Raw genomic sequence first — 23,022 nt, forward strand, 5'->3', positions numbered from 1 at the left:
ACCGAAGGTGTGGACAAAGAATAAAGATAGTTTTGGCTGTCATTAAATCTGGGATTAGCTGGTTCAGGGTGGGGGATCTGAGTATGGGGGCGTATCTCGGCGGTTAGAGAGCTTGCTCAACATCTATGAGGACCCCACCCTGAGGACCTGGGGAGCAAGGGGCTTGAGTTCCTGTAGGGACCTGAGTATTGGGTCCCCTGTAAGGAGACCTGGGCCTCCTAGGTCCCGGGTGGTAACTGGGATCCCTTCTGGGTCCTGGGTTGGGAGCTGGGGGCCTGGACCTCTGTGGGGACCTGAGTCCAGGTTGGACACAGGCTTGCAGTAAGTTTGAGGAGTAGGAAGAAATGCAGGCTCTAGGTCCTCGGAATGAGAAGACTCAAGATACCCCTGGGTGCTTCACCCAATCTCAGGCCATCCAAGTCTTCACAAACACTGATCCCCAAGGCTTCGAGCAGGCCACGTGCAAGGCCTCCCAGAGCCAGGGCGCTGGCACGCTGATCTAGAGGTCAGGGCGTAATTCCCGCAGCAGGGCACCACCGCCCACGTCCGCTGCCATTCACTCCGGCTCCTGCTAATCCGCTCTCGCCGTCTGGTAGCGGGTTCCACCCCCAATGCAGGTGCGCTCCCATCAAAACAGGGCGCTATTACTTCCGTCGCTGCTATTTGTCCAGGAAGGCATCAATCATCCAACGCTTGCCCCTGTCGCTCAGCCATTGGCTCAGAAATCGAGAGACATGGAGTCTGAGAAAAGCCGTCAAGTCCTAATCCAAGCACATCACCCCAAAACGCTTCAGGGACTGGATTAAATGTCTGCCAATCTTCACAAGCACCGCCTCCTGCGTGCATTCACTGGCTGGCGTTCATGACTGCCTCGCTGAGTGCCCGCCCACTCAACCAGAAGCGCTTTCGCTAAGCCCTGCCCCCAGATCCACGTGACTAGTCAGAGCCGTCACTCTCTTTCTGGAGCCGCCCCGCGAATCTGGAACTCACGCTTCATTGGGCCTCCTGTCTTCTCGCGTGACTTCGAATTGCCCGCCCAGCTCCAGCAGCCTACAGTTTATTGAGTCCTATGGTCGTCAGTCACTCCGCTCCTCCCGCCCCCTGAGTCTTGCGGGACTCTGACTGGTCGCCCGGATTCACGGCCCACGATTGGTCGGCGCAGAGCGACAGTCGCATTCAACTGGCTGCTCCGCGCCGTCCGTCACGCCGGCGGCGGGAGGAGGTGGTACTCCTCTTCCCCCCTCGTCGTCTTCCCAGCCGCTGGCTTCCCATCGTGCTCCGCGGCCGTGTGGAGCGAGGCCTTGTTCCCGCGTTGAGCCGCCGCCGCCGCCGCCTCCTCAGCTTGAAGCCTCCGCGCCAGGCCCGTCCGCGCCGCTCCATGTCGGACTACAGCACCGGAGGCCCCCCGCCCGGCCCGCCGCCTCCTGCTGGCGGCGGCGGAGGAGCCGCGGGTGCGGGAGGAGGCCCTCCGCCGGGCCCGCCGGGCGCGGGAGACCGGGGCGGCGGAGGCCCCGGCGGCGGCGGCCCGGGTGGAGGAGGCGCGTCCGGGGGCCCCTCGCAGCCTCCCGGTAGTGGCGGCCCGGGGATCCGCAAGGACGCCTTCGCCGACGCCGTGCAGCGGGCCCGCCAGGTGAGGAGGCCGCGAAGGCGCGTGCGCGCGCGGGGGAGGGGGCGGCGGCGCGCGCGGGGTCGCGGGAGGGTCACGTGGGCGGCGGGCTCTGGGCGGGGAGTCTGGAGCCGCCACGGTATGAGGATGACCCTCTGGGTGCTTCGAGTTAGGGGTGCGTTGAAAGGGGGTCCCCGAGGACCAGACTTTGCACTGGACGATCCCTCTTAGGATACGAGGAATTGCAGCCTTGGGGATCTCCGAGACCCATTCCTGAACTTGCATCAGGTCTCTCTTAGGAGGGTAGCAGCCTTGGAGTTCCCAGGAACCGTTCCTGGGAAGATTCCACTTAGGACCCACAAAGGTTGCAGTCTGGGTCAGTGTCCCCAAGAGCCACCCTCGAGCCTGCACTCAGCATTTCCATTCAGGAAACAAGGGCTGTATTCTGGGGGACCACTCCAGAATCCGGGAGGGTTTGTGATTTGAAGAGGTCCTCTGGTTTTGCAGAGACCTGAGCTTGGGCATTATGAGGACGTCCCCAAGAACCACTCCTGGATTTGCAGTAGAGGACCCCTCTTAGGAGTCATGAAGACTTGCAGTCTGTTAGGGAACTGTTCTTAGGACTCATGAGGGCTTTGAATCTGAGGCAGGTCTGCAAGAGCCATTCCTGAGTTCAGAAAGGATGAGGTCAGGGATGCTAGGAGACCCTTCTTGGAACCCGTGAGAGTTTGTAATCTTAAAGTCCCTAAGAGCTACCTCAGGGTTTGCAAAAGTTGCATTCAAGGATGCTAGGAGACCACTATTTAGACACGTGAGGGCTCAGAATCGGGGGTTCCCAAGAGTAAGCACATATTTAGAAGGTGGAGACCCATCTTAGCACATACTTGCACCCTCCCAGAAGTTCCTTATAGATAGAGGATCTTGCTTTACACACCTCTACTCCCATTTCCAATCAGGACAGGTGCTCCAAACCATCCCATTTCTGTCCCTAGGAAGGGACAGATGGTGAGGGGTAGGGAGAAGTCCTTCCTCTTGGATCTGGATGGTAAAGAGAGGACCCTTTGTTGGAGAGCTTGGGCCTTGGAGTGAGATGGGAAGGCGGACATGGGAACCTGCTCTTTACTGTTTGAGTTAGTTCAAAAGAATTGTCTGTCTCCCTTTGGGAACATGACTTGTTTGGTTGTCAGCGTATAGAAGTGTCATGTGCTGGTGTGACCCAGCTCAGCTTTGCTCACAACCCCACTCTGGTCAGTTCTAAAAGTTAAATGGCCCAGGCTCACAATGGATGGTGGAGCCCAGGGCTTGTCCCAGGGCTAAGGACTGGTTCCTCCCAAGGTGGAAGGAACCTTTGGGTTACTGCCCTCTCCATTGTCATCTTTGCCTTCCTCGATCCAAGGTGGGGTGGGTTTAACATGCCTTTTTTCCTGGTCATTCCCCACAATTCCTTGATTAAGGTGCAGCTCACCCTGGGGGTGGGTACTGTCAGTTGGGGCGCCACCACCGCCTGGCACACTTTTGGTTTTTATAGTGAAGTAGTTTGGATCCGGAATTCAGGATTTGGGGTGTATGCTTGCTGGCTTGGGGATAATGTGAAGATGCTCTCTGTGCACTTGGAACTCCATTGTGTCCCAAAGGGGCTTTTGTTTTGGTCATATGGGGATGTCAGGTGCTTGAAGACAAGCTTGACTGAAATATCTCAGGTTTGTTTGTTGTTGTTGTTGTTGTTTTTTAAGATGTCACAGGTGAGAGGCAGGAAAGTTGAAGTCCTGTTTGCTGCCCAGGCCACTTGTGGGAAATGACCCAGGAGTCCTGTCCTCCTGAGCTGCTCTTTCCTTTGCACTTAGAATAGCCTGTGAGCACAAGTCTTGCCAGTAAGGGAGAACAGGCAGCCTGCAGTTCTTAGAAAACTTGGGAGACTTTCCTAAAAGCTTCCAGAGTGTTAACACCCAAACTCCTCCTGAAATCGGGGAGCCACTCCAGGCCAAGGCTAGGGGTGAACTTTAGGGTTGCTTGGGGTGGTAACTCGTCTGTACTTCTTACCTCACCCTAGATTGCAGCCAAAATCGGAGGTGATGCTGCTACCACCGTGAATAACAACACTCCCGATTTCAGTTTTGGGGGCCAAAAGAGACAGCTGGAAGATGGAGGTAACTCCTGGTGGTGGCGGTGGCTGGCTTTGACCCCAGAGGGAAGCCTGAGGCTGAGAGGAGCACTGTGTCCCAGTGGGGCTCCAAGACAGGGGAGTCGCCCAGTTTTTTGTTCCATCTGCCACTCTGAGGTATCAGGTAGCTGAGAGAAGGGCAGGTGGGTTGTGACCAGGGAAAGCTGGAGGTTCTCAAGATCGCTCCTTCCCTGTGGGAGACTGACACAGGCAGGACACAGCATCGCCAAGGGTGTTCCTGAGCAGGACACTTGTCCTCTGGGTAGATCCGGCTGTAATCTGGAGGGATCCCGTGATGTTTAATGGTCACATTAAAAGTGAACTTTGTTACTCTGGGGTGGTGAGTGACTTGGGCAAGTTGCCCCTTTCTGGACTGGCACCTCCTAACCCTCCATCTCGACTGTCATGCGGGATGGTGGTGACTATGCCTGGAACATGCCGCACCAGCTTTGGGGTTGAGGCGGTGCGGGTGGGTGGTGTCGCATCTGACAGTCTCTCTCATCCACAGACCAGCCAGACAGCAAGAAACTGGCTTCCCAGGGAGACTGTAAGTCCGCTGGTGTGGGCACGGGGGCATTGGGAGCATTGGGTGTCCAGGAGGCCTGTGTGCAGTGGCTGAGAAGGTTTAAGGGTCCTCGAGCCTATGGCAATTGAAACAAAAGCCCTAGAGGCAGGCTTTCATAGGGAGAGGCCATGGTGCACTCAGGATGAGATCTAGACATAGAACTATGCCATGGGTACCATTTGCCCCTGGTGTAAGCAGGGGCATCATGGGTTGGGGTTGTGGGGCCTAGATAGGCACTAAGCCAGGCTTTGCTTTGAATTTCTCTCCCCAGCAATTGGTTCTCAACTGGGACCCATCCATCCTCCCCCCAGGTAAGCTGTTCCCTGACCTCCTGCTGTCTCTGGTTTGGGGTCTGGCATGGAGGCATCTGTGGAGCCAGGGGGTGCTGGCAGGCTTGGGGCATTATGGCCATGGGAGAAGCGTAGCTCCTCACTGCCCTGCCTCTCGATCCCTTCCCCGGGCTGAGCGCTCAGAAGCACTGGTTAGGACTGATCAGATGCTCCCTGGATGGAGAGTCAGAGCCTGTGGGTCTCTGCTGCTGTCTGGCTGTCTCAGGTTGCCTGGGGTGAATCTGACCAAGTTGTTGGGACAGGCTACTGGTTTTCTCTGAGCGAGCCTGTAGTTTCTTGAAATACAGTAGAAACTGACTGGAGAATGAGATGAACCCTGTGATGAGCCCCCTTTTTACTGAAGTCTGGACTGTCAGTGTGGTATGAAATGTCCAAGGTAGGGAAGCTGTAACTCAGCCAATAGAGCACTCAGTGTGGATTCCCTCCCCAGTACCCTGCTCAAAAACAAAACAAAACAAAACAAAAAAACCCACAGGCAGGGCTGGAGAGATGGCTCAGCGGTTAGAGCACTGACTGCTCTTCCAGAGGACTTGGGTTCAATTCCCAGCACCCAATGGCCACTCACAACTGTTGTAATTTAGTTCCAGGGCACCCAACACCCATGGCAAAACACCAATGCACATAAAATTAAAAAGAAAAAAGAAAGGAAAGGAAATTGTTCAGGCCAAGTGGTGGTGGCGCACACCTTTAATCCCAGCGCTTGGGCAGTAGAGGCAGGTGGATCTGAGTTCGAGGCCAGCCTGGTCTACAGAGTTAGCTCTAGGACAGGCAAGTCTACACAGAGAAACCCTGTCTCAAACAAAAAGACCACAGGCAAGGTGCTGCCTCTCATCCTGGCACTTGGGAAGTGGAGGCAAGGGATCGGTTCAAAGCCAGCCTGAGCTGCATGGAACACTGTCTCCAAAACCAAATTCAAGTGCACGTTCCTACCTGAGGAAATGGGACAGCCCGTGCCACTTGTAGACAGGTATCCTCAGTCTTCACTCTGGCCCTGAAGCCATTGCCCTTGGGTGGCTAGTAACAGGGTGTGCAGCAGAAGTCCTCGGGCTTCAGAGGGTCAGGACTTTATGTCCAGGAGAGCTGGAGTCTCTCTTCAGCTGGAGGCTGATGTCAGTGTCTCTTCCCACAGGACCTCAATGACAGAAGAGTATAGGGTCCCGGACGGCATGGTGGGCTTGAGTGAGTGTGGGTCCCTGTTATGAGGGTAGGGGCCAAGGGGCTTCTGTGTGGTAGTGTCCAAGGGGACTGCTGGTGGGGAGCCTTGGTCTGGGTGCCCCTCACTCAGCCTTCACCTTCCTTCTTTTCTTCCCACCCAGTCATTGGCAGAGGTGGTGAGCAGATTAACAAAATCCAGCAGGACTCGGGCTGCAAAGTCCAGATCTCACCAGGTACGGCCCTCCATCTGAAGTTGCCTGAGACTGGTGCAGAGCTGACTCTGCTGCACATGTGCACAGCACTGCCACTAGAAGCAGGTGCCACCGTAGCTGGCGCCCTCCTCTACTATGTATTTGTATTGTATTTATTTCTTTTATGGGGGGGCGCACCTGCCATAGCACTCGTGGAGGTCAGAGGTCAGCTCTGCTCAGCTGCTCTCAGGGTGACGAGAGCCTGTCTGTCTGTGCTGCTCTCAGGCTCCCTCCATTAGATGGGATCCAGAGATTGAACTCAGGTCATCAGAGTTGACAATGAGCATCTTGACCATGTCCCTTACCCCTTGTGAGGTGGCCTAGGGGAATGTGGACTTAGGCATGAAGGCACCTCTCTCCAGGCGGCAGGCTCTATGCCGTCACCTAAAGTGCCATGGGATGCAGAATAGTGCCATAGAAAGCAGAATGGCAGTCAGCCTGGCTCTGAGACTGCCTGGATCTGCTCCACTCTGACACAGGAGTGCTTTGGATTCTCCTTCAGACTTGAGCCAGGGTCCTGGGTGCTGCTCTGCAATCTCCCTCTTCCCCTCACCATCCTCTTGCCTTGACCTCATGGTGCTATGGTGATGGGAGTGTGGTGTTCTGTTAGTCTACCTCCTGAGTTTCATCTTTCCCCATTGAGTTTTTTAAAAAGAGCCTTCTAGCCAGGTGGTGGGCGGCGCACACCTTTAATCCTAGCACTTGGGAGGTGGATCTCAGTGAGTTCGAGGCCAGCCTGGTCTACAAAGCAAGTTCCAGGACCTATAAAGAGAAACTTTGTCTCAAAAGACAAAGAAGAAGAAAAGGGGAGGGAAAAAAACCTAATAATTAAAAAACAAAAAAAAGGCAGCCTTCCAGGTGTCTCCTGGCAAGGGGTGAAATGATTTGTCAGAGAGGGTTGCAGGCTGTCCTGGAAGTGTCCTGTCCCTACAGAAGCCCTCTGGGCACTGAACCTTTCTTCTTCTCTGCAGATAGTGGTGGCCTCCCTGAACGCAGTGTGTCCCTGACTGGAGCCCCTGAGTCTGTCCAGTAAGTTCCCAGCTGGGTCTCCTGCGGGAGTCAGTGGCACTCATGTGTGTCCCTCCTACCTGACCTATCCCTAGAGCTATGTGGATGAGTTGGCACCCCTCTCAATCCTGAACAGCCCTAGGTCCTTGGCACCCGCTAGATAGCTCCCCTGAACTGAGTGTGCGCCATATGCACACTGAGTGGTCACCCTGTTCTCTCCTCAGGAAGGCGAAGATGATGCTAGATGACATTGTATCGAGAGGCCGTGGAGGACCCCCAGGACAGTTCCATGATAATGCCAATGGGGGTCAGAATGGCACAGTGCAGGAGATCATGATCCCCGCTGGCAAGGCTGGCCTGGTCATTGGCAAGGGTGGGGAGACCATCAAACAGCTGCAGGTGCGGGGCAGCACGGGCCAGAGCACTAGTCCCCACAGTCCCCAGCGGGCCTCTGCCAGAGCCCACTTCTGACAGGCATTTACCATTGCAGGAGCGTGCTGGGGTGAAGATGATTTTAATTCAGGATGGCTCCCAGAATACAAATGTGGACAAGCCACTGCGGATCATCGGGGACCCATACAAAGTGCAGGTGAGTGCCCAGGCAGCATGGTCTCCAGAAGACTCCACTGTCAGGCCAGCCTTAGGGTCTTGCCTGACTGCTGCCAGTAGCAGCCTCTCCTTAGCTCTTCAGCCTCTTTTCCTGGAGTGAACAGCTCTCTAAGGAATGTGGGGGATCCCCACAGGTGCCAGATGGTGGGTGCTGGGGCAGTACACTTACCTGTGCTCACTGTCCAATGTGTTGTGTTTACAGCAAGCCTGTGAGATGGTGATGGACATCCTCCGAGAACGTGACCAGGGTGGCTTTGGGGACCGCAATGAGTACGGATCTCGAGTTGGTGGAGGCATTGATGTGAGTGCAGGCACTCCAGACAGATGGGCAGCAGGAACAGGATAGAACTAGGGGCACACCAGGTGACCCTGTGCCTCCTGGCTTCCTAGGTACCTGTACCCCGGCATTCAGTTGGTGTAGTCATTGGCCGGAGTGGAGAGATGATCAAGAAGATCCAGAATGATGCCGGAGTTCGCATCCAGTTCAAGCAAGGTCAGGGGCGGGTGCCACTTTGGCCCAGGCACTGCCGTTGCCCCCACCTCTTGCAGGCCCTCAGAGCCTGCAGAAAGCTGATATCCAGTTCCTGTCAGTTGCTTTTTAGAAACCATTGTCTCCCCAAGCTTAGCTAGTTCTTTGGACCCCAAAGGTGGGAGGACACTAGCGCTGCCACTCTGAGGGGGTGGGGGCGTGTTCTGGGAAACAAGCTGCCTGTTTGCCCGCCTACATGTCAGCAGCAAGTCAGGGGAACTGGTCTCCAACTGAGGCACAGTCCAGGAGCTTGGCTTTGCTTTAAGTAACTGTTTCTTGGTGTGGATGTCAGATGACGGGACAGGCCCCGAGAAGATTGCTCACATCATGGGGCCCCCAGATCGGTGTGAGCATGCAGCCCGGATCATCAATGACCTCCTCCAGAGTCTTCGGAGTGGGCCCCCAGGTCCTCCAGGGGCACCTGGCATGCCCCCTGGGGGTAGGGGCCGGGGCCGAGGCCAAGGCAACTGGGGCCCTCCTGGAGGGGAGATGACCTTCTCCATTCCTACCCACAAGTGTGGGTTGGTCATTGGCCGAGGTGAGTCCTCTTACTCTGCCCTTCCCCTGCCTGGTTTTGCACTTGCCAGCCTTTCACTAGCTGTGATCCCACAGGTGGTGAGAACGTGAAGGCCATCAACCAGCAGACAGGCGCCTTTGTGGAGATATCTCGGCAGCTGCCACCCAATGGCGACCCCAACTTCAAGTTGTTCGTCATCCGGGGCTCACCCCAGCAGATTGACCATGCAAAGCAGCTCATTGAAGAGAAGATAGAGGTGAGTTAGTTCCCTGGGGTGCTGGTGAAGGTGCCCCCCTCCCCGGTCAGCTCACCACAGCTGCCACTTTTTCCCTCAGGGTCCCCTCTGCCCAGTTGGACCAGGCCCTGGAGGACCAGGCCCTGCTGGACCTATGGGGCCTTTCAACCCTGGACCCTTCAACCAGGGGCCCCCGGGAGCACCCCCACAGTGAGTATTCCTTGGCTTGCAGGTCTGTCTCAGCCCTGCCCCTTAAGCACAGGAGGCGCTGTGTTGAGTCTGTGGGTCTCCGTCCTGTGGGTCAGCCCCAGCTCTAGGTGTTGGTCGGGCTTCTTCCATTTCCACACTCGTGTGGGTCTCCGTCCTGTGGGTCAGCCCCAGCTCTAGATGTTGGTCGGGCTTCTTCCACTTCCACACTCGTGTGGGTCTCCGTCCTGTGGGTCAGCCCCAGCTCTAGGTGTTGGTCGGGCTTCTTCCATTTCCACACTCGTGAGTAGCTCTCCTGACTCCCTCTCCTCCCCTGCAGTGCCGGTGGCCCCCCTCCTCACCAGTACCCGCCTCAGGGCTGGGGCAATACCTACCCCCAGTGGCAACCGCCTGCCCCCCACGACCCAAGTAAGTGTCAGCACCACATAGACAATTGGGGGGTGACACCAGGCCACCTGCTGTGCCTCCTTCAACCAGCATGTCTTCCTGTAGACAAAGCTGCCGCAGCGGCCGCGGACCCCAACGCTGCCTGGGCCGCCTACTACTCCCACTACTACCAGCAACCCCCAGGGCCTGTGCCAGGCCCCGCCCCAGCCCCCGCAGCCCCGCCTGCGCAGGGGGAGCCTCCCCAGCCTCCACCCACTGGCCAGTCGGACTACACCAAGGCCTGGGAAGAGTATTACAAGAAAATTGGTAAGTTCAGTGCCAGGGGGCAGTGGGGTGTACCCCACTGGGTCCAGCTGCCCTAATACCCTGTTCCTCAGGCCAGCAGCCCCAGCAGCCTGGAGCACCCCCACAGCAGGACTACACCAAGGCCTGGGAGGAATACTACAAGAAGCAAGGTAAGCTGCTGGGGGCCAGGAGAGGGCCAGGAGGAGGGCCAGGAGAGGGCTTGCTGGCGGGAGTGGCTGCTTCTGCCAGCCCCTCACTGACCTCTCTGCCCACAGCGCAAGTGGCCACTGGTGGGGGTCCTGGAGCACCCCCTGGCTCTCAGCCTGACTACAGTGCTGCCTGGGCAGAGTATTACAGACAGCAGGCCGCTTACTACGGACAGACCCCAGGCCCTGGTGGCCCGCAGCCACCTCCCACCCAGCAGGGACAGCAGCAGGCAAGTGGGAACTGCCACCCTCCTCCTCCTCCTTTCTCCTTCCAACCCCCGGCCACCGTCCATCCTGCCTTAGTGGGTAGCGCCGGAAACCCTTTCCCCTGCGGGGTGTGCCCTTGATGCCAGCCTCGGGCGTGTGGCCAGAGTCTCCCGGAGCCCCACAGCCCCGCCGCTGGGAAGCGCCCGCTGGGTGCAGAGGCTCACGGAAGAGGCTCCTCCGGCAGCTGCTGTTGGTGCAACGTTGTCGGGTGCTGGGGGCACCGGCCGAAAAGGTGGAACTCTGAACTGCTGGGGTGTCCCGGGTGGGGGCAGGAAGTGGGGACTGCGCTGAGCGCCACGCCGGTTGCTGAACCCGCTCGCTCAAAATCTGGCCACTTGGGAAGAAAATGTCTATTTTTTTCCCCTTCTCAGCATCACTATTTTGGGTTTTGTTCTTTTTTATTCTTTTATTTTTTTAAAACCTCCATCTTTATCCCCCATGTCAAAGTAACTGCGTGTTGCAGGCGGCCCTGGCTCTGCTGGGATGGAGGGGAGCCCACTGAGGGGACTGGGCCCTCCCTGCCTGGCGAGGCCACCTCTTGTGCACTTGCCTCTGTGTCCTGGTCTTGTCTGTGAAGTGGGCATGACGATCGTTGCCACCTTCCAACCTACCTCACAGGGGTGTTGTGGGGACACCGTGATCTGAATGTTGTGACGCCCAGCCGCCCGCCGCCTCCCTCCTCTGCCCCTCTCCCCACCCTGGCACTTCTTCCTTGTGCGCCCCTTCCATGCCTCTGGCTTCTTCTGCTGCAGACCCCCCCCCCACTTCTCTTCCTCTTCCTCCTGCTTCTCCTCCACCAAGGAGCAGTCTGACTTCAGCGGAGTCCCCAAGACAGACAGTCACAGCCCCTGCCTGGCCTGTGCAGGCTTGGGCCCGGCCTCCTGGCCCGCTGCCTGAGTCGCAGCCTCTTACAGCCCAGCCGCCCCCCTGCCATGACTGTCCCTGTCTCTCCCTCTCCGCAGGCAATTGAAGCAAATGGATATGAACTTCATCTGTGAACATATTTTTCCCTCCATTTTTGTTCCATTTGGGGGCTTCTTTTATTGGTTTCTATATTTGATTGGTTTGGTGAGAGAGCAACGGCCGCCTGGGGTGTAGGGGGTCCCCCTCATGCTGAGGCAGTCCCTCTCTCATTCTGTGTGTCTCACATCTTTTTCCTTCCAAAATCGGGATCCTTCATGTTGAGCCAGCCTTAGAAAATAGCGAGAATTTAACCTCTGCCAAAAAAAAAAGTTTAAAAATTAAATCACAAAGAGCAGAACAAACCTATAAAGTGATATATATAGAGAAATATATAAACCTCTATCCCCGCCTCTGAGCCCACCCTCTGAGGGAAGCGGTTCACTCCCTCCCTACTGCCCGGGGCCCTATTCTTGTTTTTAAATAAACTTTTTAAAAGGAAAGAAAGTCACTCTTGCTATCTCGTTTTTTCGTTTTTTTAGTTAGAGTTGGAACATTCCTTGGACCAGGTGTGGGTGTCGCAGGCCCCTCCTGCCCTGCCCATCTCTCTCTCTCCCCCTCTCTCCCCTTTCTCTCTCCCCCCCCTGCTCTTCCCTGGCTCCACCCTATACCCACCCCAACCCCAGGACTGGCCTGGTACGTTGTCATCTGTTGAAGATGAGATAAACTGAGAAAAAAAAATGAGAACAAAACAAAAAAAAATTGTATGGCAGTTTTTACTTTTTATCGCTCGTTTTTAACTTCACAAATAAATGGTAACAAAACCTCCCCGTGTCTTGCTGGCTGCCGTCTGTCTGTCTCCCACCCTTCAAGTAGGCTTCTGAAGCAGATGACCTGAGTAGATGTTGTGAACGTAACCCTGGTGATGGTGTCTGGAGGTGAACAGCTTCTTGTGGGGATTTTGTCTTCGTTTTTTAGGAGACAGTCTGCAGGCGTGTGTTTTCCTAACCTTTTCAGTACACAGGTTGTGCTGGTAGAGGGAAGCAGGGTGAGTGGGGCAGAGAGGATGGAGTGCTGTTCAGTCCCCTTCCTTTTGGGAGGCCTGCCCAGCTGTCTGCACTCTCCCTCTGGGACCTGGGAGAGCAGGCACTGAGGATCATCCCCGGGGCCACGTTCCCATGGATGTGACTGCACTTGTCACTAAGGTTGCCTTGTGAAAGCATCCCATTGGGCACGGGCTTGACTTGCATGCCTATGCGGCGCGTGCCCCCCCCCCCCCCCCCCACTGCAGACCGTCGGTGACCGAGCAGCACTTGGCAAAAATGTATGGCCAACACTGAAGTAGAGTTAAGCCTGGGTGAGGTGTGCCCAGGGCACCAGAAGTCACTTGGGATTCTTGGCATCCTGAGGCAGTGCCAGCCGGTGAAGTTACCCTTGGTGATCAAAGTCAAGGCCAGGAGGATGGCATGGCGGGTGAAAGCTGGCCCCAGAGTCAGGTGCAGTGGCTCCTCTAACCCCAGCCAGACAGGGAGGGGCTTGCCACAGCATCAGGAACAAAAGAACCCATTCCCAAAGCTGCCCTCAGACCACCTGCAAACAAACCTTGGCACGCTACAAAAATGACCAGGGTCCACATGACGCAGTGACAGCTGCCATCTCTAGGTAGGTAGTTCCCCTCTGACTGTGTTAGCTGCCTGTCTGCCCACAAAGGGGCCCTATTAGCACCAAGGTCTCACCTCACAGGCCTGGGTCCTGTGTGCTGTGGGGAATGGGGTAGGCCGGACATCGGCCCCTCACTGCAGACTGTCAATGACTGAGCAGCACTTGGCAAAAATGCTCTCGGGGGCTTCTTCAGCCAAGATCTAGGGGAGAGGAAGCCATGGGGTCAAGCAAGCTGCAGCCCATAGTAAGAGCTAAGCTCCCGTAACCCCTTGGAGGCAAGCCCTGATGTGAGAGCAGGTTTGCAGCCTGGGTGACAGCAGTGGAGCGGGGTGGAGACTCCACAGGTCCAGGGAGCAGGAGAAGGCAGTCTCCCAGGCTTGTTTCCCAGTCCCTTATCTGGCATAGCCCTTTGTGCTGACACTAACTCCACCCCAGCACGTGCTGGGCCGGACGTGTGGGCAGCACAGGACTTCACAGCTACTCAGGTGGCAGCGTTGGGCACCCCACTGTAGCTTTGGGGAACTGAGGGCATCCAGTGGCTCACACCTGTCAGTGCTCAGAAGACTGATGTTGATTATATGAGTTCTGGGCCAGCCTGGGCTGCATGAGGCCTGTCAGCCTGTGCAGCCCTAAGGAAATAGAACTCCCTCATTACACACTGGGGAAAGTGGCGGATGCAGGCTGGCCAAGAGGGGCTCCCTTCCAGGAACGCACATTTCGCAGAAGGTTCTTTTGCTGGTAGAAGGTCAGGACAGGCTCACACAGGGTGTAGTGTGTCTCCAGGCGCTTGCGGATGGCTGGCTCCGAATCATCCGCCCGGTGCTCCACCTGTCCACGGCGTAGAACTCTCCGCACCATTGTTTCCATGGAGCAGTCAAACCCCATGACTATGTTGGGGGCCCTGCCCACCTAGGCAGTAACCAACAGGACAGGGTGAGGAGAGGGTGCTTGCACAGATTCCCAAGAGACCATGAGCCTGGAGGGAGGAGAGGGAGAGAGGCTAAGAACTGAACTTCAGTCCTCTGCAAACAGCACTATACACTCTTTTAAAAAACATTTTTGAGCCTAGCATGGTGGTGCACACTTTTAATCCCAGCACATGGGAGGCAGAGGCACATGAATCTCTTGAGTTGGAGGCCAGCCTGATCTACAGAGCGAGTTCCAGGACAACCAGGGCTACACAAGGAAACCCAGTCTTGGGGGAAAAAAAAGAAAAAACAACAACAACAAAAAAACCTTTTTTTTTTTTTTTTTTTTTTTTTGAGACAGGAACCTTCTTGCCTCTGCCTCCCCAGGGCTGGGATTGAAGGTGAATGCCACCATGCTTGGCTCAATACACACTCTTGACTGCTGAACTGAGCCATCTCTGTAGCCTGCAACCTTGGGGGTTTTTGTTTGTTTGTTTGTTTGTTTGAGTGTCTCTCACTGGTCTAAAACTTTACAAGTAGGCTGGCTGGCCAGTGAGCCCCTATCTGCTCTATTCAAGAACCGAGATAAGCATATACACCACATCCAGGGTGGTTTATTTTTTTAAAGATTTTGTTGTGTTCTGCTTGCATGTACACCAGCACTCCAGAAGAGGGCACCAGATCCCATTGTAGATGGTTGTGAGCCACCATGTGGTTGCTGGGAATTGAACTCAGGACTCTGGAAGAATAGACCGTGCTCTTAATCTCTGAGCCATCTCTCCAGCCCCACACCCAGGTTTTTATGTGGGCTCTGGGTATGGAACTCAGGCCTGCACACTTGTAAGGCTAGTACTTGGTTTGCTTTTGGAGACAGGGTCTCATGTCACCCTAGCTGATATGGACCTCCTGATCCTCCTGCTTCCAATGCCAGGTGATGAAATCATAGATGTGCACAGCCACACTGCGTATGTTCTTTTTCATTTACTGTTATTCCTTTAATTACTTATTTTGTGACAGGATCATTTTATATACTCAAAGCTGGTGTTGAATGTACATTCCTCCTGCCTCTGCCTCCTGAGTGCTGATATCATAAAGCCTCATATTGAGTTATTCCAGTTTGCTTTTTTTCTTTTTAGATAGGGTCTCACTATACAGCCCTGGAACTGGCCTTGTAGACCAGGCTTTCCTCGAATTCAGATCCACCTACCTCTGTTCCCCAGGTGCTGGGGTTAAATGTGTGCTACCTCACCTAGCCGTTTGGTTTTTTGTTTGTTTTGTTTTGTTTCTTTTCTTTTGGACAGGGTCTCATGAAGCTCAAGCTACCCTTGAACTCCCTATGTAGCCTAGGGTGACCCTGAACCCCATTCATCCTCTTCCACGTCCCCAGTTCAGTGCTGGGATGACAGGTGTGCACCACCAGGCCTGGTTTCTTGCTTCCCATGGGGACAGGGACACCACCAAGGTTACTTATCTTCTACACATCCTTGAGCTGACACTAATGAAATGTCATTTTTTTTCAAGACAGGGTTTCTCTGTGTAACAATCCTAACTGTCCTGAGACTCGCTTTGTAGACCAGGCTGGCCTCGAACTCACAGAGATCCACCTGCCTCTGCTTTCCAAGTGCTGGACTTAAAGGCTTGCATCACCACTGCCTGGCCAGGGGTTTCCTTTTTTTTTTCTTTTTTTTTTCCGGGGGGGGGGGTTGTTTGTTTTATTTCTTTTTTTTGTTTGTTTTATTTCTTTTTTTTTAACATTAAAAACAGCTTATAGCCGGGCGGTGGTGGCGCACGCCTTTAATCCCAGCACTCGGGAGGCAGAGCCAGGCGGATCTCTGTGAGTTCGAGGCCAGCCTGGGCTACCAAGTGAGTTCCAGGAAAGGCGCAAAGCTACACAGAGAAACCCTGTCTCGAAAAACCAAAAAAAAAAAAAAAAAAAAAAAAAAACAGCTTATAATTCAAAAGTCCAGGGTTATTTTAAACAGTAAAACATTTTCTCTGTAGAAAATAGTAAAAATGATAACATTTCTCAATAAGCCCTTTTAAGCCAAATGGTAGCTGAACTATACATATAAATATTGATTAGATTCTGGGATACAGAAGAAACCTATCTTCATCTGTTCAGAGAGCTATGTTTTACTTAAGTTGTATAAGTGAGATTCCTATTCATCTTCCCCTTCACTGTTTGATTTACGGCAGACATTTTTCTATAGGCTGCTAATCTATAATCTAAAAAGATTTTAGCCTCCACTCCTGAAAGTATGGCCAGCATATCCTTTCATCAGCTTGATACAGTACAAATTCTTATCCTAATACTGAAATGTTTCACTAAAGCATGCCCAGTGATTGGGCAAACCAAAAACTTACTATAAGCCACAGTCATCCAAGGGTTCCAGGGGTTTCATTTTGTTTCTTTCTTTTTCTATTTTTTTTTTTTTCGGTTTTTCGAGACAGGGTTTCTCTGTGTAGCTTTGCACCTTTCCTGGAACTCACTCTGTAGACCACGCTGGCCTCGAACTCACAGAGATCCACCCAGCTCTGCATCCTGTGTGCTGGGATTAAAGGTGTGTGCCACCACCACCCGGCCAGGGGGTTCATTTCTACACAGGCCCTGGGGATGGAACCCAGGGCTTCGAATATCGGAAGCCAGTGCTCTGCCCTCCAAGCCCAGCTCCTCCCAACCAGAGGCTTGATTTGTAGTGGTGGGCACTGCGTGTGCAGAGCATGTAAGACAAATATGGAAAAGGGTGAGGTTCTCTCTGCCCCTGTCCCTCCACTGGCCCCTCCCCGTAGGCAATGAAGTCACCTGCTGACAGACTTCTGACAGTCATGGCACCTGCATGTATGGTTCTGGTAATTCATCCTTTTTCTTTCTTTCCTTCTTTCTTTTCTTTCTTTCTTTGTTTCTTTCTTTCTTTCTTTCTCTCATTCATTGTTATTGGAAGGAGGGAGAGGCGTGTGTGGGAGTCAGATGACAACATGGTGAAGTTTGTTTTCCACCTTTACGTGGATTCCAGGGAGAGAACTTGGGTTGTCAAGCTTGGTGACAAGCACTTCACCTGCTGAGATATCTCTGCTGTGAGATGTTCTGTATGGCAAATGTGTTGCTAATTAGTCAATAAATAAAACACTGATTGGCCATTGGCTAGGCAAGAAGTGTAGGCAGGACAAGGAGGAGAATAGAGCTGGGAAGTGGAAGGCTGAGTCAGGGAGACACTGCGAGCCGCCATCAGGACAAGGAAGATGTAAAGTACCGGTAAGCCACAAGCCATGTGGCAAGGTATAGATTAATAGAAATGGATTAATTTAAGCTGTAGGAACAGTTAGCAAGAAGCCTGCCATGGCCATACAGTTTGAAACCAATATAAGTCTCTGTGTTTACTTGGTCGGGTCTGAGTGGTTGTGGGACTGGCGGGTGAGAGAGATTTGTCCTGACTGTGGGCCAGGCAGGAAAACTCTAGCTACATATCTCCCTGGTCCCTCTTCATCGTTTTAAAAATATTTGTTTAAACCTATGTGTGTGCTATGCATAAGTGCTGGTACCCACAGAGGCCAGAGGCATGAGGTGCCCATGGAGCTGGAGTTGCAGGCAGTTGGGAGCCACCTGAAGTGGGTGCTGGGAATTGAGCTCAGGTCCTCTAAAAGATCATCGAGTACTCTTAACTACTGAGCCATCTTTCCAGCCAAAATCTCTACTTCCTCCCTCTTCTTTCTCTCTTACTTTGAGACAGGGTTTTGGTTGGGTTGCTTGGCAACTCAACAACAGGGAGTCTTCTCCGTGTAGTCCTGGATGTCCTAGAACTTTGTAGACTGAGCTAGCCTCAAACTCAAGAGATCCACCTGCCTCTGCCTGCGAGTGATAGGATTAAAGGCATTGCCACCACTTGGCAAGAAATGTATGCTTAAGGCACATTTCCCAGTTCTCACTGGGGGATTCTAGGTGGGGCTCTGCCCTGACCACGCCCCCAGCCCCTCACTGGGGGATTCTAGGCGGGGCTCCTCCCTGACCACGCCCCCAGACCCTCACTGGGGGATTCTAGATGGGGCTCCACCCTGACCACGCCCCCAGACCCTCACTGGGGAATTCTAGGCGGGGCTCTGCCCTGACCACGCCCCCAGACCCTCACTGGGGGATTCTAGATGGGGCTCCACCCTGACCACGCCCCCAGACCCTCACTGGGGAATTCTAGGCAGGCCTCTGCCCTGACCACGCCCCCAGACCCTGACTGAGGGATTCTAGCCAGGGCTCCACCCTGACCAGCCCCTCACTGGGGGATTCAGGGGAAGTTAGAGCACCACCAGGCTTCATTCTTAAGTCTTTTTTTTTTTTTTTTTTTTTTTTTTTTTTTGATTTTTCGAGACAGGGTTTCTCTGTGTAGCTTTGCGCCTTTCCTGGAACTCGCTTTGGAGACCAGGCTGGCCTCGAACTCACAGAGATCCGCCTGGCTCTGCCTCCCAAGTGCTGGGATTAAAGGCGTGCGCCACCACCGCCCGGCTCATTCTTAAGTCTTTAAGACAAAGATTTATTCTGTGTGTATTATAGAGTGCACCCATGTACAGTGCATAGTTAGGGCTCAGTGGTAGCATACTTGTTCTTGGAGAGGACCGGGTTTGATTGCCAGCATTCACCTGATGGCTCACAACCATTCTAGGTCCAGATCCAGGGGACCCAACACCATCTTCAGATCTAGATCTCAAAGGGGGCCAGCCAACCATATCTGTGGTGGACATTCATACATGCAAGCAAAACTCTTATATGCATAAATTTAAATATCTAAAAACAAAAAAGGAATTAACTTTTACCTGTCCAGTCAAAAGCTTGTTGTGATGATGCATGCCTGTGTCCCTAGCGTTCAGTGGGCCTAGGCAGAAGGACTGCAGGGACTTCCAGGCTAGCCTGGCTACTGGAGGCAGGACCATCAACACCAAGGTCATCCTTGGGTAGAGAGTTGGAGTCTGCATGAGACACTCAGACTCCCAGCCCACAGTTCCCTTTGGGTTACACAGTTTCACATTTTAAGCTTTTGTGACCGATATTTAAACAAGGGGGTGGGGAATCGCTGCTTCTGCAGCACAGCTCCCAGCTTCTCATAAAACCACTGGCTTGGTAACGCGGGCCTGCACGTCCGTCCCCATGGCAACAGCGGTGGGAATGCTTCCTGAGCCCATTGGCAACACTGCATGGATAAACTCACCCTCTAGAATCTTCCATCAGCTCTCACCATCAGCACCCCGGTTTTTTGTGCACGTGTTTGTGAGTGTGGAGGCCAGCAGTACCTTCCACTGGCTCCCCGCCTTAGTTTTTGTTTGTTTGTTTGGTTGGTTGTTTGGGGTTTTTTAAGATTAAAAAAACCTTTTTTTTTTTAATGTGTATGAGCCAGGTGGTGGTGGCGCACGCCTTTAATCCCAGCACTCGGGAGGCAGAGGCAGGCGGATCTCTGTGAGTTCAAGGCCAACCTAGTCTACAGAGCGAGTTCCAGGACAGCCAGCGGTACACAGAGAAACCCTATCTCGAAAAACAAACAAAAAAATGTGTATGTGTGTAAGCTTTTGCCTGGGTGAGTTTATGTGCACCATAGTCACACAGAAGCCTGTAGAGGACAGAAGAGGGCATCGGATTCCCTAAAACGGGAGTTACAGGTGGTTGTGAGCCACAACGTAGGTGCTGGGAACTGAACAGCAGTCAGCGCTCCTAACTGCTGAGCCTCTTCGGCAGCCCGTTTGTTCAATTTTTATTATTTGTTTGAGACAGCTGAACTCAACATGTAGCCCAGGCTGGCCTGGAAATCATAATCCTCCTGCCTCACAGGCTCCCGGTGCTGGGCTGACAGGCCTGTGCCTCCAAGTGCTGCTTCTAACCCTTACAGCACATGTGCAGGCCGGGGTGGGGGGCGGGGGCGCACGGCGGGCAGAGGGCTCGCCCAGCACGCATCCCTGGGTTCCATCCTGGGCACATAACCAGGTGTGGTGGCATAGGCCTGCCATCCCGGCACCCCAAAGGCAAAGGTAGGAAGGTTAGGACTTCAAGGTCAGCCTACCCTAGTTATGAGTTTGAGGCCAGCCTGGCCCTGAAGGAAGGAAGGTCTCCCAGCTCAGGCTCTCACGCATCGCCCACTAAGGCTTTAAGGGGAGCTGGGAGAGGGGTAGTCTGGAACCTGCTCGCAGGCACACACACCCAAGGACACTGTCGGGTCGGGCACTCACAATCCGCTCAAACTCTTTGGCCTGTTCCAGCTCTCTGGGGAAGCCATCGATGAGGAAGCCGCGGCTCTCCGGACGAGACAGCAGGTTGTCACTGATCATGTCCAGAATGAGACCCTGGGAAGGAAAGGGCACTGACTCAGGACTCAGTGCCCAGGACCCACCACCCTGGAAGGGGCGAGGTGCTACGAAGGTCATTCAGTTTGGACCTCACGTGAGACAGAAGCAGGACCCAGCGCCTGACTCAGTGGTTTCCTTTCCGCTTGTAGGTTTTTCGTTTTTGTTTTTTTTTTTTTTTAATAAAGACTTTTTTTTTTTTTTTTTTTTGGTTTTTCGAGACAGGGTTTCTCTGTGTAGCTTTGCGCCTTTCCTGGAACTCACTTGGTAGCCCAGGCTGGCCCGGAACTCACAGAGATCCGCCTGCCTCTGCCTCCCGAGTGCTGGGATTAAAGGCGTGCGCCACCACCGCCCGGCTCGTTTTTGTTTTTTTTGAAACAAAAAACAAAACAAAGAGGGCCTCTCTGTGCAGCCCTGGCTGTCTTAGAATTCATAGACCAGGCTGGCCTCGAACTCACAGAGATCCGACTGCCTCTGCCTCCCGAGTGCTGGGATTAGAGGAGTGCGCCGCCATGGGGCTCAAGGCTGGACTCTTAAAAGTTTATTAGATCTTGTTCCGCCCACCACGAAGATGATCAGGGGGGACTTCAGGACGTCTACGTTCAGGAAAGACACAGTGGGTCCTAGTGCGTGTCTTTAGGGTACCCTGGTCTCGCGTCGAAGGATCCCACTGCACTCAGGAGTGCACTCAGAGGCAGAGGCAGGCGGATCTCTGTGAGTTCCAGACCAGCCTGGTCTACAGAGTGAGTTCCAGGACAGCCAAGAGAAACCCTGTCTCGAAAAAAAGAAAACACACACACACACACACATACACACACACTTATTATATATATCTCTATTATTTGTCTAGTTGTGGAGGGGTGGTGCATGTGCCGCAGCAGGTGTGGGGGCAGAGGACCACCCACAGCAGTCAATTCTCTCCTTCATCACAAAGGCCCCAGAGACTGAACTAGGTTGTCAGTCTTGACTTCGAGTGCCTTCCCCCAAGGTGCCATCTCTCTGGTTCTTGGCATGCGGTCACAGATACCACCAAACTCCTCCTGAGTGCTGGGTTGCCCAGAATGCACCAATTTTTGCTGTGCTGGGGATGGGGCCCAGGACTGTGCATGCTAGGTGAGTGCTCTACCAAATGACCTCCACCACTGCCCTCACTGTGACTTTGTTTTGGGTAAAGTTTTATTTGTGTGAGTGTTTGCCTACATGGATGACTGTGCGTGTGCAGAGCCCTCAGAGGCCCAAAGAGTTGCCGTGTGGGTGCTGGGAACCAAACCCAGATCGAGGGCCGGAGCAGCAGGTGCCCTTAACCGACCCCACTTTACAGCCTTCTCATGACAGTGTCAGCAGGACAAGGCAGTAGCCGGGCCAGGACACCCTGGCTCCCTGGGGACTCTGTCCTGGCCTGCTTCCTCTCGCTTGAACTCTCACCGTGGGCACCAGGCGTCCCTGCTGCATGATGTCCCGGATCTGTCGGCCCCGCTGGGTCCTCCTCTGAGCCTCCTCCCGCAGCAGCTGGCCCAGCCCCACGTGGCAGAAGCCGTACTTGCTGGCCATGTTTCTGCATTGGGTCCCTTTCCCACAGCCAGGACCGCCCACCACGAAGATGATCAGGGGGGACTTCAGGACATCTACGTTCAGGAAAGACACAGTGGGTCCTAGTGCGTGTCTTTAGGGTCTAAGGATCCCACTGCTGGGATTCTCTTGAGCCTTTTGCAGAGACCTCCTCGGAGACCTCAGTAACTCCATCACCCCATTTTACAGATAACGAAAGGGAAAAGCCCTCAAACTCAGCCCGCCGCACCCTGCTCCGCCCACCGTGCGGTCCTGTTTATCCTGCCTGCTCGCGCCTCCAGCCATACCTCCCGCACGTTGGGGTAAAGCCTCTGTCCTTTCCTCTCCCTGCCTCAGACCCCCGTGTCTTCTATAGTCAGCCCTGGTTCTTCCTCCCTTTCAACTCGCTTTGGGCCTCCTAGCCAGCCTCTGTAAGCCAGGGCGCACGGCCGGCCCCTGATGGTGAAGAAATGCATGTCTCAGCTACCACGCACATCTGTGGACTCAGTAGTTTATGGCTCAATGTCTGCGTCTCCCGTGCCCCTCTGCTCAACCAACTCCTATGCATCCCGCAGGCCGCCTGTCTCTGAGACCTTCCTCTAAAGTTGTAATTTCCATTTTCGGAGACTGGCTCCACTACTCGTCAAGTTATCTTCCAAAGACATCAACCCACGGTGGGGCGGGGACTGCGCAGTTGCCTTCCCGCCGTGCTAGGGCTGGTGTGCGCACATCCTGATAGTGGGGATACCTGCCTCCCACGCCCCCTTCCGTTACCCCCTGTAAACCAACCACCACACGACGTTACCCTTCTCCTGGGGCCTCAAAGCTCTGCCCATCTGGGGCAGCGTGGACTCGCACAGACCCATCCCGCCCGCATGCCGCGGTACGCGGGGACCCGGTCTCCACCCGGCCCTGACCCCTCGGCTCCACTCTACGTCACAAGGGGCTCATTTTGCAAGATGCCCGGGATTTCCCAGGCACCGGGACGCAGAGAAAGCGGAATCCCAGGCCCGCCCCGGAGCAGCCCGAGAATCCTCCCGCGGAGCCCGCCTCGGTTGCTATAGCAACTCGGCCTCCGCGCCCGCTTCCCCCCTCCCCGAACACGTTGACGCATGCGCAAGAGTGCCGAGGACGCGCCCGCCAGAAGACTCCATTCCCAGCCTACCCAGGACGCACCGCGGTACCTGCGCCGTGACGTCAGGGAGGGGCGTGGCCACACGCCGTGATTAAATTATTGGTGCCATAAAAGAGAACGCTGGCAGAAGGCGGCTTCGGGTGTCTCAGAGGCTGGAGGCGGCCCAGGCTGGGTACTAAGGCAGCTGCCAGCCCGATGTGGCAGTTCTCCTTCTGG

At 54.5% G+C, this 23,022-nt stretch overlaps 2 protein-coding genes across 3 annotated transcripts; one reads left to right on the top strand and one right to left on the bottom strand.

Moving 5' to 3' along the window:
* Positions 1-1,260: 1,260 nt before the first annotated feature.
* Khsrp (KH-type splicing regulatory protein) lies at positions 1,261-12,066 on the top strand. Its single transcript, XM_052746805.1, has 18 exons — positions 1,261-1,630; positions 3,657-3,753; positions 4,276-4,314; positions 4,604-4,643; positions 5,812-5,861; positions 5,999-6,070; positions 7,060-7,117; positions 7,321-7,495; positions 7,587-7,685; positions 7,908-8,006; positions 8,096-8,198; positions 8,527-8,772; positions 8,847-9,007; positions 9,087-9,196; positions 9,513-9,601; positions 9,686-9,886; positions 9,958-10,035; positions 10,141-12,066. Exons 1-18 carry the CDS (start codon positions 1,379-1,381, stop codon positions 10,416-10,418), a joined length of 2,247 nt encoding a protein of 748 aa, XP_052602765.1. The 5' UTR covers positions 1,261-1,378; the 3' UTR covers positions 10,419-12,066.
* LOC128115771 (adenylate kinase isoenzyme 1-like) lies at positions 10,714-22,821 on the bottom strand. Of its 2 annotated transcripts, XR_008220288.1 has the most exons (6): positions 22,477-22,821; positions 21,549-21,748; positions 20,010-20,123; positions 13,615-13,809; positions 12,975-13,100; positions 10,714-12,268 (listed from the first exon to the last, which is right to left on the bottom strand). XR_008220288.1 is itself a non-coding variant. In XM_052746816.1 (5 exons), the coding sequence occupies exons 1-5, from the start codon at positions 22,535-22,537 to the stop codon at positions 13,032-13,034; spliced, it is 639 nt and encodes a 212-aa protein (XP_052602776.1). In that variant the 5' UTR covers positions 22,538-22,821; the 3' UTR covers positions 10,714-13,031. The 2 variants fall into 2 exon arrangements, 1 of the variants encoding a protein (XP_052602776.1); XM_052746816.1 differs by having other exon boundaries at positions 10,714-13,100.
* Between the last annotated feature and the right edge of the window lie 201 nt (positions 22,822-23,022).

This window comes from Peromyscus californicus, unplaced genomic scaffold, assembly GCF_007827085.1.
Source record: "Peromyscus californicus insignis strain IS unplaced genomic scaffold, ASM782708v3 Scaffold_1__1_contigs__length_55948999, whole genome shotgun sequence".
In the NCBI taxonomy this organism is placed as follows: domain Eukaryota; kingdom Metazoa; phylum Chordata; class Mammalia; order Rodentia; family Cricetidae; genus Peromyscus; species Peromyscus californicus.

Bases quoted from the DNA above. Each gene is read 5' to 3' on its own strand.
- Khsrp (XM_052746805.1), top strand. From the start codon at position 1,379: ATGTCGGACTACAGCACCGGAGGCCCCCCGCCCGGCCCGCCGCCTCCT. The intron at 1,631-3,656 runs GTGAGGAGGCCG...ACCTCACCCTAG, and splicing joins CCGTGCAGCGGGCCCGCCAG to ATTGCAGCCAAAATCGGAGG. The intron at 8,007-8,095 runs GTGAGTGCAGGC...CTGGCTTCCTAG, and splicing joins GAGTTGGTGGAGGCATTGAT to GTACCTGTACCCCGGCATTC.
- LOC128115771 (XM_052746816.1), bottom strand. From the start codon at position 22,537: ATGGGTCTGTGCGAGTCCACGCTGCCCCAGATGGGCAGAGCTTTGAGG. The intron at 21,749-22,476 runs GTAACGTCGTGT...TCCTGAACGTAG, and splicing joins TTTGAGGCCCCAGGAGAAGG to ATGTCCTGAAGTCCCCCCTG. The intron at 20,124-21,548 runs GTGAGAGTTCAA...TTTCCTTCCCAG, and splicing joins AGGGACGCCTGGTGCCCACG to GGTCTCATTCTGGACATGAT.